The sequence below is a fragment of the Notechis scutatus genome, chromosome 8 (assembly GCF_049901735.1).
Source record: "Notechis scutatus isolate UNSWTSFEM ecotype Mainland chromosome 8, rNotScu1.2, whole genome shotgun sequence".
NCBI classification, from domain to species: Eukaryota; Metazoa; Chordata; class Lepidosauria; order Squamata; family Elapidae; genus Notechis; species Notechis scutatus.
The window spans coordinates 21,486,813-21,502,844 of NC_142016.1; the positions used below are offsets into that span (position 1 = coordinate 21,486,813).

Genomic DNA, 16,032 nt, shown 5'->3' on the forward strand with positions numbered 1-16,032 from the left:
GGGGCGAAACCATAAGGCCAAGGAAGGGAGGGGGTGACCATCCCGGAACGTGGTTGTGTCCAGGCTAACATTTTCTCAGCGAGGTTTGGCTCTGTTGATTCCCCTGCAGGTAGAATCGTTGCGTTCGTTTCGCTCGCGTGGGTTTTTGCGCGGCCGGGTTGCGTGCTTGCCAAACGTTTCCCTCCGCGCTTCCTCGGTTTTTAAAAAGGGGCATGCATTTTTTTTTTGAAAAAATACATAACTTGCAATGATTTTTTCCCCTCCCTTTCTCACGTGGACAAATTGCAGGCGAGCTTTTTTGGGGGGAGGGTGAGGGTCAGAAGTGCCAACCGCTTGTTAGGATCGGGTGCAAACTCCCCCCGGGGCTGCATTCACACAACCTGGATAGCAAACTCGGGGTTTGCATTCGCACCAGCTGCAAACCTTAGTTGGTTCGAGGGCAGACTTAGCCTGCTAGGTGTGAATGCAATCCAGCCAGTTTGATTAGGGTTTTGGGGTTGGTTTTTTTATGGTTCTGGATTGCAAGTCCCCAGAAAAGGAGGCGTATTGTGTGAACTGGACCCCGAGCTGCGTGATCATGATTGCTAAAAGCGGGGGTCGGGCTGTATGATTCTTAAGACTTGATTCCAAGAAATCCTCATGACATGCGCCTCTTATTCTGCAACTTAACCCAGTATCCTATTGTCCCCGTTCTGGTTTCCTAGCATCTGGGACTACAACTCCCAGTATTCCCAACCAGCGAATTGAGAGCCGTGATCCAAAAAACACATGGTTGGTAAAAAGGCATGTATGATCTAATTTTGCAACCATCCAAAGAACTTTGGTTGCATTGAGGGGGGATGAAAAATAGAAAATATGGAAGAAAACTAGAATTAGCAATGTTTGGCTAAAACTAAGATAGGAATTAGAGTTGTCTAGAATGGGAAGGGAGGCTGTGACTAAGCTATGATGTTGTTGATCCAGTCACCAAGGTTTGACATGATTTGGGAGATGGTTTAGCAGGATGCATAAGCTTCACCTATCTGTAATTGAGCAAACCATGGTTTAGTGGATGTATAAAGTCTCACAGACTGTACACACGACTGGCAGGGGAGGCCAAGAGGAAGAGTTGTGCAGGGATGGGTTATGTTGCTGCCTCTGGCTGCGTTCACACAACAGCTTAATTAATTTTTGGAACATCTCTTGTTGACCACACAGTACACCAGGCTAAAAACCAGGAAACGGAGTTCTCATCCCACCTTAAGCATGAAAACCAGCTGGGGGAACCTTCCTCTTAATGTGCCCAACCCACCTTGCAGGGTTGTTGTAGGAAAAAGAATAAGAAGGAGCATTAGGTATACAGGTAGTCCTCGACATACAACTACAGTTGAGCCCAAAATTGATGTGGCTGCGTGAGACATTTGCTAAGTGACCTTTGTCCCGTTTTACGATCTTTCTTGCCACTGTTGTTAAAGCGAATCACAGTTCTTATGTTAGCTGCACGGTCGTTAAGTGAATCTGGCTCCCTCATTGAATGTGCTGGTCAGAAGGTTGCAAAAGGGACACTGCAACCGTCATAAATACGAAGCAGCTGTCCAGCATCCAAGTGTATCCCACAACCAGGGGGATGGTGCAATGGTCATAAGTTTGGAAAAGGGCCACATGTGGTTTTTTTTTTTTCCCAGTGCCATTGCAAATTCCAATGGTCCCTAAGCGAACTGTTGTAAGTTGAGGACTACCTGTATTCAATATTATTTATTAAATAATTAATGTATTTAATAAATGTATTTAATAAATTAGTAGTTATTAAAAAAAAAACGAGAAAGGGATTAGCCCCCACAAAAAAATCTCAACTAGAAACGAACTCAAGGATGGCACCTTATGCAGACGCGCAGAAGCGGCTGACCCGGGTTCAGGCGGGTTGTGTGAACGCAGCCCGGGGAGTGGGGTGGGTGGGGGGAAGCTGCTTCCGTCACGGCTACCTCATCGTCCGCCTGCCTTTTCTCCGCCGAGAGGAAAAGGACGGGAAGGTGCCGATTGGGCGAGCGCGACGGCGGCGGCGGCGGCGGAGCCTCCCCCGCGGCTGCCAGGCCTTGCGCCTCGCCTTTCCGGGCTCCGGCTCTTGGGGAAGGGATGCGGTGGGGCGCTGCACCCGGCTCCCCGCGGGGACAGCATGACCCGGCGCGACCGCCTCATGAAGGGAAGACCCCAGAGGCAGCCTGAAGCCGGCGCCGACGCCCGGCCGGGTGAGTGACAGAGGCGGGAGGAAGGCTGCTCGGCGGGGCGGAAGGATGCAAAGGAGGACGGTGCCCGTTGCAGGCGATGCTGAGGGAGGGAAGGGGTGGTGGTGGTGGTGGAAGCGCCCTCCCCCCCATCCAGCTGGGCCCTCGGCCGGCCAAAACGAGGAGGGGGAGGTCCGCCCCTCTTCCCACCCCACTTGCAAGCAAGCCGGCTTCTGTCTTTTTAACGCGGGTGCATTGCAGCAAAATTTGCTTTCAGTCGTACGGGGGGGGAGGCAAATTCTGTTATCACCCCGGCACACAATTTCAGGGCATATTGATGGGGGGTTGGGATGGGGGGTGCATGCACGAGAATAGCGCGGAGGGGGGAAGCCTCAGCCTGACAGATCCAGAGGGGATTCCTCCCCCATACACACACACACTGTTTATGACAATACACACAACCCTGGGAAAGTGAATTCATCCCACTTACTGGGTTTTCTGGCAAGGGAGGTTGGAAAAAGGAACGAGGCTCAGCGGCCAAACCCAGGGTTTAAAGCTAACCAGGCTTCCTTTGGGTGAATGGTCACCAGGGTTAGTGGGTTGAGTGAAGCGTGGGTTGTGTGAACCTGGCTGCTCTTTGTTTTATAGGGCTTGGGACTGGTTTCATGGGATGGCAGCCTTTTAGGTGCAAAACAAATGTGTGTGTGAAGAACCAGAATTGAGGATGTCCAAGGATGACAACCCTCCCCCCCTGTGATGTCATCACACCAAAAAGCACCACTTTTACTGTTATTTTATTATGTTATTTATCAAGTGTATATGCCTGGCATCTTGTTAGCCCAAGCCACTCTACATACAGTAACTTGTGTCCATATTTTGGTGTCATCGGGGTTTGCTGACTAGAAGGCACCAGAATTTGAATACAGAACCCTTCCAGGCAAGCTAATGCTCGAATTCACAGACACCCTTTTTCTGAATTCAGCCCCACCGACCTCCACCACTATCCCAATTCCTTGCAGATTTGCTGAGAAATATATTCTAATAGTGGACGCTGTGTTCCCACAAACAGCATTTGACGGAACTCCCCAGATGTGAGTCAACAATTCCGATCACTTCTCAATGGCTATGATGGGCTGCCTTGAGTGTTATACAGGACAGGTGGTCCTTGGCTTATGACCACAATTGGGAACAGAATTTCTGTTGCTAAGCAAGGAATTGTTCTGACCAAGGCTTTAACACACTAATAAACACACGTTAGTCCCAAAATCCTTTTTTCTTTATTTCAACGGTTGTGGATTTTAGTCATTCACAGCCCGTAGTGAGTCTAAAACAGTTTGTAAATGGTCCCATGGAAGTCTGCCAAAGTCTTTCAGGATAAATCTGATAAGCCCCCACCTTTATCTTCCTTGAAATGCTGCCAACAACTAAATGAGGCCAAAACAAAACACAAATTCAACACTGAGCTTCAGGCTTCAAACCGACCAGTGCGAACAAAGTTGCTTCCTGCAAAGATTCCTGTCCCTTTGCTCCTCCTTTATGTCTTATGGGAGGGGCCAATCATCCCCAAGCCTTACCCCCGAGTCGTCCCTTTTGTCTCAGCTGCTCTTGCCTTCTGGCAGCTCTGCGCACGTATGCACTGGGAACAGGCTCCCCTTGTTCCTCTGCCTCACTGCTGCCAGATTCTGGAGGCTCTGGAGTCAGCACATTACTCCCAGATGGCCCTGGCCCCATCTCTGTATCGGACGCAGGACCCTCGTCTGAGTCCTCCCCAGACTCCCAGATTGGCCCATGTTCTTCCCCACTGTCTGACTCTGCTGCTGTCTCCACAGGCTGCGGACGGACCACAACAGGAATTTGTTAATTGAGACATGCCAAATTTTACCACCAATTTTTTTGGGGCCGCAGTTGTTAAACAAGTCACTGCAATTGTTAAGGGAATCCCGGGCTCTGTTAAGCGAATTTAACTTCCCACGTTGACTCTTCGTTGGAAGCTGGTTAGGAAGGTTGCAAATGGTGCTCACGTAATCCTAGGATTCTGTAACTGTTTACAGTACGTGCCAGAGGCCAAGTGCCCAAATTTAAAGACCTAGTAGCTCCATTGGACGCTGGGTTAAAATCCACACAAACACTAAACTTGAGTTCATGGGGACTTCCATGATGTTTCTCAACCTTGAAGACTTCAACTCCCAGAATTCCCCCAACAGCGTATGTGACTTCGAAATAATAGAAAATATTTGTAGCTCAGGTTTTAGATTTAGGTTTGCTCCCCATGCTTGTTGTTTCCTTCTCCTATTCTCCTTAGTTATAAATGTCGTGTGCACGAGGCAATTATAACTAAGGAGAATAGGACAAGAAAATCCTGCTGATGATGTTATCCAGTCTGGCAACAAAACGTTCAGAAACAAAATTGAAACAAGCTTGGAAAGCAAACCACGGCCAAAAGAAAGCATATGCGAGACTCCAATTCTGGAAGTTGGAGTCTACCCGTCTTCCAAGTTGCCACAGTTGAGAAACACTGCCTTAGTAAGTTACATACAAACCAGGCCCTTAGCTTATGGATCAGTGTCTTCTGCACATGGTGCAGAGTCTTACATGAAGATAGCCATAGAGTGATTCAGAAGTTACTTATTTCAGTAAACTTCTGTGGAATATGAAGATACGCCATGAACTACTCTCGATTTGGTATTTGGCATCTTAAAAAACCTGCCTCACGGTTCCACATAGGTTGCAGCCACTGCCTAGAAATGGCAATTCCAATTATCTGCAGTTTTCTCCGGACACCTCAATCTAGTTCCAAGTGTTTCCAGATATTTGGGGTTTCAGCATCCTCTGGCCTCCACCAGCTTGGGCGCTGGCAAGGCATTTTGGGGGTTGCAGTCCACATTTCGTGGCTTTCTGTATGTGGTCGCCAAGGTAGAAAGGCACCTAGATCTCCGCCATTTTGACTTGGGAAAAATGGGGTCCCTCCAGTTCCAGGGAATCCTTCATCTCTGGTTGTTCAAGCCCCCATTTTTTCTTGTTGACCCTCCTCCCTCTCATCCTCCCCCTTGCTCAGAGCTTCTGAACTCTGATAGCACATCTCATTTCTCCGTCAATATGCTAGTTTCTCCTCTCCGGCCTGAACACGTTGCCATAGCAACTCCACATTGATGCCAAGTTGAGCAATGGCAGAATCACACCGTAATTGGATCCCAGGGCCTTGTGGTCCAGGGAGAGCCTCTAAGGGAAACCAAGCTATGGAAATGCTGCTGGTTAATGGAGGTCTGTTCTAGATAACCCCTCAAACTACTCCATGACAAGCCTAAGCTAAGTTTTCAAACCAATTTTCCCTGCTGATGCATAACCATGATGGCTAGTTATGGCGTGGAGGGGTAGGAGGGGAAGAAGGAACGAAGTTGAGTAGTTACTCAGTTTTCCTCACCGTGGCCTTGATACGTCTTCTGGGGCCAAATTGCATTATAGGTAGTCCTTGACTTACAACAATTCATTTAGTGGCCACTCAAAGTTACAAAAGCGACTCATGGCCATTTTTCACAGTTACGACCAGTTTGCAGACTCTTCATAATCACGCAATTGAAATTCAAATGCTCGGCCACTGGTTTGTATTTATGATGGTCGCAGTGTCCTGGGGTCACGTGATTCCCCTTTACCGACCTTCTGATGAGCAAAGTCAATGAGGAAAGCGGATTCACTTAACAACCGGGTTGCTAACTTTATCAGCTGCAGGGGTTCACTTAACCAACTGTGGCAAGAAGTGTCATAAAATGGGGCAAAACTCGTTTAGTAAATCTCTCAATGGAAATTTGGGGATTTCCGTTATGGTCGTAAGTCAAGGACTACCTGTATAATATGGAAGTTTGGGTTTTCTTATTTTCTGGGGGCAAATGATAAAATAGATCATATTTCAATATAAACAATTTATCACCTGATACTATGAATCGGAGTGTAATATTTCCCCCATTGTGTGGGTTTTATTGTGCTTTTCTTCTATGGTCAAACCTTTCAGTGTAGCCTAAACTGGAAACCTAGGGATATTTATGCAGTAAGCAAAACTGAATTTAAAAATCAATCTTTGTCTGTTAAATACAAGGGATCCAAAGTATAATAAAGGATATTTTATTCTCCAGAGGTTTATTCTTTCAGGGAATTGTCACTTGTTTAGTGACAATTGGGGAGTAGCAGCGTGGCTCTTAGCAAAATAGTTGCTAAGTAAAACTACAGCTATGCTTAGTTTCACTCTACATGTAATCCTCCTCAACTTATGACCGTAACTGAGCCCACCATTTCAACTGAAAATCACAATGGTCATAAAGTGAATAATCACATGACGATGCCTGATTTTACAAACTTTTTTTTTTTGCAGTGGTCATTAAGCAAATGGGGCAGTCATTAAGCGAACCCATTGTTTGCAATTGGGCGATTTTGGCTGGAAACCAGAAGTAAACACGTTTATAACAAAAACATTATAAGACCGAGTCATGTGATGTGACACAAATGGCCGTAAAGGCAGGCCGTTTGCGGAGTGCCCAAAATGTGTGATCACATGACCACAAGCTGGGGAGGAGTGGGCAGAGGTCAGATCTTTGAATCCGTGTCACGAGTCCCATTTTTCAGGCTGTGTCATAACTTTGAACAGTCGCTAAGCAATCCTCTGTAAGTCGAGGCCTACCTGTACGGACCTGAGTGGGTGGAAAAATAGGAAGACTGGTCCCAAAGTTCCTTTCTCACCAGTGCCGAAACTGCAAACGGACACTAAAAGAGGCCGTTGCTAAACGAGGACCTGCATCTCTGCTGGATTTCTAGTAGTTAGTGAGACAATTTTCAGTTCTCTGATGAGCGGAAGCAGGATTGGTAAAACAAGCTCTGCTTTATTTAGGGTAGATTTCTTTTCTGAAAGGATGTATAAACCTGTTTAAAGCTGAACCCGAATCCTCTCTAACTCCCCCTCCCCACTTTCTTCTCCCCCCCACCCCCCAAATTCCCATGCCTGCAGGTTATATTCTCACCCGACCAACCCTGGTCCTCATGCTGGAAAGGGGGGAAGAGCCCTGTGTGAGCAATAGCAAGAACGGCGTAGTGAGCAACCCGCTGAATAGCAGTGTTGCAGGTAAGGAAGGTCTGAGCGAGGAATGTGAGTCGTTTCATTGTTTGCACAAATTGCAAACAATTGGCGTTTCTTCAAACGGTGCAAATCCAGAAAGATCATGATGCATTCTTTAGATAAAAAAGCAAATAAATATTTAGATAGATAGATAGATGAGAGACTAGATAGATATAGATGGATATATAGATATATAGATAGATAGATAGATAGATAGATAGATAGATAGATGATATAGATATATAGATGGATATATAGAGAGATATATAGATAGATAAAAAGCAAATATATATATATTCCCTCCATTTAAGCTCCGCCTAATGTCAAGTATAGGTAGTCCTCATTTACCGACTATAAATTGGGAATGGGAACTCTGTCACTAAGTGACAGTCACTTAAAGCGGCACATCGTGTGACTGCCTCAACTTAATGAGGGCAGTTCCGGCTGTCCTCCAATTGCTGTCATTTTGCAGCATCCTGTGGGCGCAGAATTTCCATCTGTGACCTGCCAGTTTCCCTATGGACGTTGCTTGTTGGAGGCTGGCAGGGAAGGTGACAAAAACGGCAACCATGAGATGCCACAACCGTTATAAGCGCTGCCCGTTTGTATAGCCTCCAAATTTGGATGTCGCAATTGCAACCTCTCAGTGACCACAAGTTGCTGGGATGTTGCAATGGCAAGGCGATGGCCAAGCCAATTACCGAATCGTCACCGACAACCACAACGATGAGAAAACCCTCTCATTCAGGGCCATCGTAACTCTGACTAGTTGCTGGACAAGTGGCCATTCAACGAAGACTGCCTGTATTCTACCTGCAGAATAATTGGCAGACAACAGCACTTGAATTTGAGGCAGGAAAAGGGATGCTTGGTGAGGGATCCTCTATTTTAAAAAATTTTCTCCTTTCCTTCCAGATTCCCAAGCCTTGAAGGAGAACACCAAGTCACCTTCGCCTTCGCCTCTGTCTTCCCCACCCGCCACGGAGTCTCCCAAGCCACCGCGTCCCCGCCGGCGGCGGCCTCCTGCTGTCCTGCCCTCCGATCGTCCCTATCAATGCAAAGACTGTGGCAAGCGCTTCGTGTACCGCTCCAAACTGGCCACCCACCAATGGACCCACTGCGCCGAGCGCCCCTATAAATGCCCCGACTGCCCCAAGAGTTTTAGTTACCCATCCAAGTTGGCCGCCCACCGACGTACGCACACCGGGGAGCGCCCCTTCCCTTGCTCTCTATGCCCCAAGCGCTTTGGACATCGCTCCAAGCTGGCCGCCCACCAGTGGATTCACACGCCGGAGCGCCCGTATAAATGTGCCGATTGCCCCAAGAGCTTCTGCTACCCTTCCAAGCTGGCCGCCCACCGCCGCACGCACACGGGGCAGCGGCCGTACCCCTGCAGCCGCTGCGGGAAGAGCTTCTGCTACCCTTCCAAACTGGCTGCCCATCAGCAGATCCATGCGGCCACCGCAGCGGGGAGGCCTTACCCGTGCATGCGCTGCAGCAAGAGTTTCCGGCAGCTGCGCAACCTCACCCTTCACCAACGGGTGCACGAGGACGGAGAAGCAGGTGACGACTTAGCCCAGGACAAGAGCCACAGCAGTGGGGACAGAGCCTGAGTTGGAACCGCTGGGGCTCTGCAAGGGAGAAACTTGGATAATTTGAAAACTTGGTAGCTGTGGGAATCGTTGTAAATAATGGAAAGTTATGGTGGAGGTCAGGGTGGCACCGTAACCTCCAGCAACCCATAACTTCTCTGTTCTCAGCTTTGATGGCAAAAGGCCAAATGACAGGCTCCCCTCTCCAGAGGCCAACCTGCACGCACCGTGCTGAAAACTCTTCTGGTAACCTTGTTTCTGCAGTGACCAGTGGCCTATTCTACAACCTGGTTTAAGTTATGCAGACTTCTGCACCTTCACAATTTGTTTTAACCTTCTGGTTCTCACAAAAACACAATCCCGGTTACTCCATAGACCATGTCAGTTCCGTGCCAAGAAAACAAAAACCACCATTGAGATTTTCCCACTAATCGCATTTAGAGAAGTGAATGCCTGCACCAAACCTCACTTGTCAGCAGAGCAAAACCTGTTGTGTGCTTTGCACAAAAGGAGAAACCTCTTGTCTGTGGCTGTGTGTAGTTTTGTTTTATGCTCAACTGGTGCATGCTTCTGTCAGAATGTGGAACTCAGCATCCCTGTAATCCAAGGCTCTATAAACTTGTATCTTCAATGTGCATTATACAGGGGCTCTGTTGCAGCTGCCGTGACCAGTCAACCTTTGGCCGTGGAAATGGAAGGTTTAATATGCATGAACTGAGCACATCGTATTGGACATGAGCTGGGTCTGCTTTAAGAAGAAATCTCTGGGTTTTTTTACGAAACAAAAGCTGAGTCTGACAACGTGGCAATTGGTGAAATCCACCAGTGGGATCGCTTAAGACACAAATTCCAGGCAAGAGTAGTAGGCAACATTTATGTTTTAAAGAGTTCTAGAAGCAGAAAAGTCATTTGGCAAATTTGCATTACCGTCCAGGTTTGTTGTTTACACGTTGCATCAAAAGATGCCTCAGGCCAGGTTTAGTGTGGGTTGTGTATTAAGGGTGAAGCAAGTGCATCCAGTAGTACGCGTAGAAGGCAGATTTTACACATGAATTTCTCCGGCTAAAAGGGGCTGTATAATTTTATTTTCACCATGTAGTACACACAATTTTATAGCCTGCTAATCCTTGTTTACTCCTGTGTGTTTGGTTTAGTTGTACCACATGCCTAAAGACACCGACAGTTGCTATTTTGCCCTCATTATTGAATATTAAGTTCCCTCTGGGATTTTTTTTTTCTCTCCACCTGTTTCTCTCCCCTGCTTTTCTAAGACCCAGGTCTGCTTTTCACTACTATCCACAATTAATACACACATTTTTTCCCCTCAATAGTTAGTAAAACCTAATACAGGTAGTCCTCGACTTACAAACACAATTGAGCCCAAAAAGTTCGGTTGCTGAGTGAGACATTGGTTAAGTGAGTTTTTAGCTCCATATTACGACCTTCCTTGCCAATGCTGTTGAGCGAATCACTGCAGTTGTTAAATTAGTAACGTGGTTGTTAAGCAAGTCCGGCTTCCCACATTGACTTTAACGGTCAGGAGGTCGTAAAAGGGGATTCTGCAACCATCATAAATATGAGTCAGTTACCAAGCATTTGAATTCTGATCATGTGACCCTGGGGATGCTGCAACAGTGTGAAAACGGTCATGGGTCACTTTTTTTTCCAGTGCTGTTGCTAACTTTGAACAGGCCCAAAATGAAGTGTTAAGTCGAAGGCATCTTTCCACACACACACACAAGCACACACCAACTCCCCATCATTCAGGTTTGGGTGAAAGGCAGGTGGAAGTATGTGTGACTGGTTCCTAGTCTGTTCGTAGCCAATACTAAACAAAAAAAAAAGTGAAGCTCCATTAGATGCTGGAGTTTTTCATCATATTTTTCTTGAAATAAAATAAAATATAAAAAGCAAACGCATTTTTGAAAACTTGGTCCGTGTGAGCATGTGAGCTAGATGCTAGAAAGAATCTGTATACAGGTAGCCCTTGACTTAATGACCACAATGAAGTTTGCTTGCATTCACAAAGTTGTGATGATCGTAAAACCAAGGTGACCAGACCCGTTATCTTTTTTTTTGTAGCCGTTGTAAAGCGAATCCATTGTTCACTGAGCTGTTTTTACACACACACACATACACACACACACACACACACACACAAAACAAGTAAAAGCTGGTTTTTGACACCCCCCTCCCCCAAAAAAGGTAGTAAAATGTGGTCATGAGATGCTGCCAATGGTCATAAATGAGGGTCAAACATGCAACAAGGCGGACTTGTGACCTGGAGGAGGTGGGGAAGGGAAAGGGGCCATCAGACCTTCAGAACCAGGTCTTAAGGTCCTTTGGGTGGGTCTGTCATAAATCATTAAGCAACTGGTTGTCAATCAAGGGCTGCCTGTGTTCCCCAAAGCCCCATTTCTGCATCTCGGCAAAGACAGAGACAGATTACAATTGGAATAACAAGAGTTGGAAGGGACCTTGGAGGTCTTCTAGTCCAACCCCCTGCTCAGGTAGGAAACTCTATATTATGTCACTCAAATGGTTATCCAATCTCTTCTTAAAAACCTCCAGACTTGGAGCACACGCAACTTCTGGAGGCAAGTTGTTCCACTGATTAATTGTTCTCACTGTCAGGAAATTCCTCCTTAGTTCTAGGTTGCGGCTCTCCTTGATGAGTTTCCATGCGTTGCTTCTTGTCCTGCCCTCAGGTGCTTTGGAGAATAGCTTGGCTCCCTCTTCTTTGTGACAGCCCCTGAGATACTGGAACACTGCTATGTCACCCCTAGTCCTTCTCTTCATTAAGCTAGATGGCACCATCTCTTTTTGGAAGCTTACAAAGAGCGAGTCATTTTGCTAAAAACACTAAGCTTAATTAAGCGGACAACTATCTGATCTAATAAATTATCAGCTCTCCTAGCTGATGCTTAACACTTAATGCTAATACTAAAGGCATTAGTCCTTGACTTACAACAAATACCCAGAACATTCCAGCTTAGATCTCTGACATGGCAGTTTCAACTCATACTTTAAAAAAAAAAAAAAAAAGCAGTATATACTCACAAAACCCCGATCCTAACCCTAAGAAGTATCAAGTACTAGTCTATGGAGATTCTCAGGTCAGGGTTGTCCCCGAGGTGCTTTTTTCAAGAGGCAACTGGACTTTAGTTTTCTTTGAAGACGTTTCGCTTCCTTGGATGAGAAGCGAAATGTCTTCAAACACAAACAAGAAAGTCCAGTTGCCTCTTGAAAAAAAAGCACCTTGGGGACTATCTAGCTCACTTCTGAACATTGTATTGTTTGTATGGTTTCCGAAAGTTGCTTAAGCATCCATCTGGGGCTCTACAAACAAGGCAAAGCCAGAGCAGAGAAAGTACAGTACATAGCTTTTACTATGCAGTACTTTACTTTCAAACTTTTCTGCCCTCATTTTGTTTTCATTGCCTCACTTGAAAGAACTTGAAGCCATTTAAATTCGAAATTGGAAGAATTTGAAGCCCTTTTAAGAACTGCCCCTGGTCATCTGAAGCACTAGAGTCTTGTAAAATATTTAAAAGCTTATCTTCTCACCAAGAGAACAGGAGTCCTACTTGAGGTCACAGAGGAATATATTATCTTTCCCTGGCACTGTCGACAAGTTCTTAAAAGATGTCGCCTGTGGAGACTTCCATCTTGTTTTATTAAAACCATAACATGATATAGGAAAAGAGAACAAGAATACATCCCGTAGTTTTGTCGCTGGAATCTCAGAACAACTGCTGAACCAAGGTGTAAATTTATAGAAAACAAGCAAGCCCTTGAGTCTTTGTGGAACATGGACTGTACAATAGTAAAGCATTCAGCTAGTTTAGCTGCCAAGGCTACTCCTTTCTCCTTAACAATTTGGCATCATTAAAAGAGTCACTTGCAAATTCCTCTTGTGTTCTTTTTAATGTGCTCTTAAAAGCTAATTTCTCGACACAAGCCTCCCTTGCAAACATTCCATCCTCTGAGACCAGGAATATCCTCTAATACAACCACCTCCAATCCTGGCCCCTTCGAGATGTGCACATTTTCAGTCCCAGAATTCTCTAACTATTAAGACTAGTTAGGGAATTCTGGGAATGGAAGTCCATAAAACTGCGATGTCTTTTGCGGGGCAGACAGGCCTGCATCATCTGTACCAAGGAAATCCACTCAAGTTGGGAAGAACTGAGCAAACTCCATCCAGAATGGAATGTTTGTTAATATTTTAGCCGCTCCTTATCTGGGTAAGTTCTGAATTGCCAGGATAAAGGATGAGAAGGAATGAAAGTACAGCCAAAGTTATTCTACGTCATGAATTTAAAAAGAAGAAGTGGTAGGAAGGAGAACTCCCTCCTCAAGTATCTCCCTCCTAATTAGAGGGTTGAGAGTTTCCAGCACATAAAACAAAATTCAGGCTCCAGGGAAAATCTCTGGCTTCCATCTTGGAATCTTTATAAAAAAGAAAATCTGCTTGACAATAATGAATACACCGCAATTGACGAATGTCTCAACAAGAGATGGACCTCCAATTCTGCAGTGCCCATCACAAGTAAAACACTCCCACAACCGATTAACATTTTTTCCTGTGAAAGCAAGGAAGTAAGAAAACCAAGAGTAGAATGGCTGGTTTGATTGCAAATATAGAACTGGGAAATAAGAAACCAGCTGTAAAAATGAGGTAGATTATTCAAGACATCCCAGGCCAGTTTACAGCAACTGAAAAGTGGGAAGGAACGTGACCTTTGGGGAATGGGATGTCATTCTGAAAATAGTCTTAACCTTGAGAACTTTAAAATGCATGGACTTCAACTCCCAGAGTTCCCCAACCCGAATTCTGACTGGAGAATTCTGCTGGCTAGGGAATTCTGGGAGTTGAAGTTCACTCATTTTAAAGTTGCCAAGGTTAAGAAGCACTACTCTGAAAAGAACCTATACAAATGGTCCAATATTTTTTCCTTCCAAAGAAGCAGGAGGGGCCAAAACAATTCATAGTGAAACTGACGATGCTCTGCGGAAAACGGAACAATTCCATCATGAAAATTAACTAAAGCAGTTTCTTATTTTCCTACAGAGGGACTTGGGGAAAATTCATCGAAAATGAAAGGAAGACTTCAGCCACACAAGCCTACCCCAGAAATTGTGATACGGTTAAAGCAATCATGGTTTCTTCTAATACTTCCGTTCTCAACTTTGCTACCATCGGATATCTAGGCCAGGGGTCTCCAACCTTGGCAACTTTAAGCCTGAAGGACTTCAACTCCCAGAATTCCCCAGCTGGCATAACGTTGCCAAGGTTGGAGACCCCTGATCTAAGCCCAAACACCCTCTTCTTCAAATAATTGGTCAGGGAAAGTGTTCACTTAGCTGATGGAGCCCGTATGTAACACTTCTAATCAGAAAAGGGCATTTGCCAACACAAGCCAGGATTGGGCGGGGTTACGGGATGCCATTTTTCCTGGGTGGTTTTTTTTTTTTTTTGTGAAAAATGTGCATGCGATTTGTCAATCTCTGCATTTTACAGCAACGAGCTTGGCTTTGCCTGCAGATACAATCAACAGAGGTTTATCTACACCAATGATGGAGACAAGCCCCACCTGTACTATCGTGAAACTGAAAACACCCTAGGTGAAAAAAACGGGACAGGTTTTTCTTCTGCGAAACCCCAAACTACCTGCTTAAGAAAATAAGGTTTGCTGCAGTAAGGGGTTCAGGGTATGAAAAAAGACACGTCCGTAGGGAGAGGCAAAAATGCTCAGCCAGGACACGTGCCTGGGGAGACAAAGAAGAGAAGACCACCAATACTAAATGGGTAGTGAGAAGGGCAAGAAATAGAAAGGCGTGAAAGAGGCCTGTGAATTTGTTCTGTACATTAACTTTTGCCTTTGTTGAACCCTGGGCTCTAATTTTAAGGGAGCGCCTTCCCCATCCTGGAAGATGACTCTAGCCCTGTTCCCAGAGCAGCCCGCAGCAAGCATTGCTTTCCAAAAGCAGACTGGCTTCCGACATGATGTGGTGGAACTGAGCGGGTGGGGGGAACACAACGAAGACCATCCAAACCACCCCAAGGTTGGAGGGCTTCAGAGGAAGGCAATTTCTCCCAGCAGGAGTGCCCTGTTTCAACTAGCCAGGAGGCTAAGGATCTTCCCCCAAGAGAGACGAATATACATTATATACAAACTCCAGCAGGATGGATCCTCCTATGCTCGCGGCACCACGACATACGGCTGGTGGGGAATCAGCTTCTGCCGGTCATTGCAGTTGTAGATCCAACGGGGACGCACGAAGGAAAGGTTGGGGTTCTCATTCAGAGCCTGCAGCCAAAATTAAGGAAAGAGACCATCAACAGTCTTGGAGCTGCTCATAGTGACAGAACCCAGCCTATTTGTAGACAAGAGACTATTGAAACTGGTTAATCATCATCATCATCTTTTAATGCCCCCATCATCCCTTGCGGGGGTGGAATCTCGGCAACTGAATGGAGCTGAGTGATCACTGGCCGGATACCCTTCCTGTCACCAATGCGGAGGTTTTTTTCCCAGCGGACATATTCTCATTGTGCCCAGAGAAATAGCTGCCTCTACCTGGGATTGAACTTGCAGCCTCCTGTTTGTGAGGCGAGAGCTCAACCTGTAGGCCACCACACCACTCACTGTTGAACCTGGCTAATACTGGCATTCAAATTAATATTTTTCTCCTCCTCCTCCTCCTCCTCTTCTTTCTGGAAACTTCACCTCGTTGTACCGACTCAGGCAGTGTTTCTCACCCTTGGAACTTCAACTCCCGGAATTCCCCTGCCGGCGTTGGAAGTTCACCCTTCTTAAAGTTCCCAAGGTTGAGAGACACCGCAGGACAGTGCAATGGAATGAGCTTTTATGCCTCCTCCAATTCGCTCCATGAAAGAGGAGTCCTCCAAAAATTTCCCCTATCACCATCTCATCCACTTTTCTCCTTTCAACAATTTCATTGCACCTTATTCTGGAGCCAATTTAGCCTTAAGTTCTTACATAAAAACTTCCCAGGGGTTTTACAGATTAACAGAGTTGGAAGGGACCTTGTAGGTCATCTAGTCCAACACCAACACCCTCTCAAGGCCAGGAGAACCCACCGCATTTCTGACAGATTCTGAACCGCAATT

The 16,032-nt window shown here is 46.0% G+C and overlaps 2 protein-coding genes across 6 annotated transcripts in view; one reads left to right on the forward strand and one right to left on the reverse strand.

The window, feature by feature from the left end:
* On the forward strand, positions 1–10,809 carry ZNF575 (zinc finger protein 575). 2 transcript variants are annotated; one of them, XM_087971074.1, is made up of 3 exons: positions 1–109; positions 7,195–7,308; positions 8,218–10,809. In XM_087971074.1, the coding sequence occupies exons 2-3, from the start codon at positions 7,227–7,229 to the stop codon at positions 8,913–8,915; spliced, it is 780 nt and encodes a 259-aa protein (XP_087827200.1). In that variant the 5' UTR covers positions 1–109; positions 7,195–7,226; the 3' UTR covers positions 8,916–10,809. The 2 variants fall into 2 exon arrangements, with proteins under 2 accessions (XP_087827200.1, XP_026537214.1); XM_026681429.2 differs by lacking the exon at positions 1–109 and adding an exon at positions 1,743–2,225.
* The window catches only part of XRCC1 (X-ray repair cross complementing 1), a 20,904-nt gene continuing 14,829 nt past the window's right edge, over positions 9,958–16,032 (reverse strand). For 3 of the 4 annotated variants that reach the window (XM_087971072.1, XM_087971070.1, XM_087971073.1), the window contains one exon: positions 12,554–15,208. In XM_087971072.1, the coding sequence (XP_087827198.1) occupies positions 15,095–15,208 (114 nt within the window). In that variant the 3' untranslated portion in view covers positions 12,554–15,094. Of the gene's footprint in view, positions 10,723–12,553; positions 15,209–16,032 lie in introns of those variants that run through there. The other variant, XM_087971071.1, reaches the window with a different exon arrangement.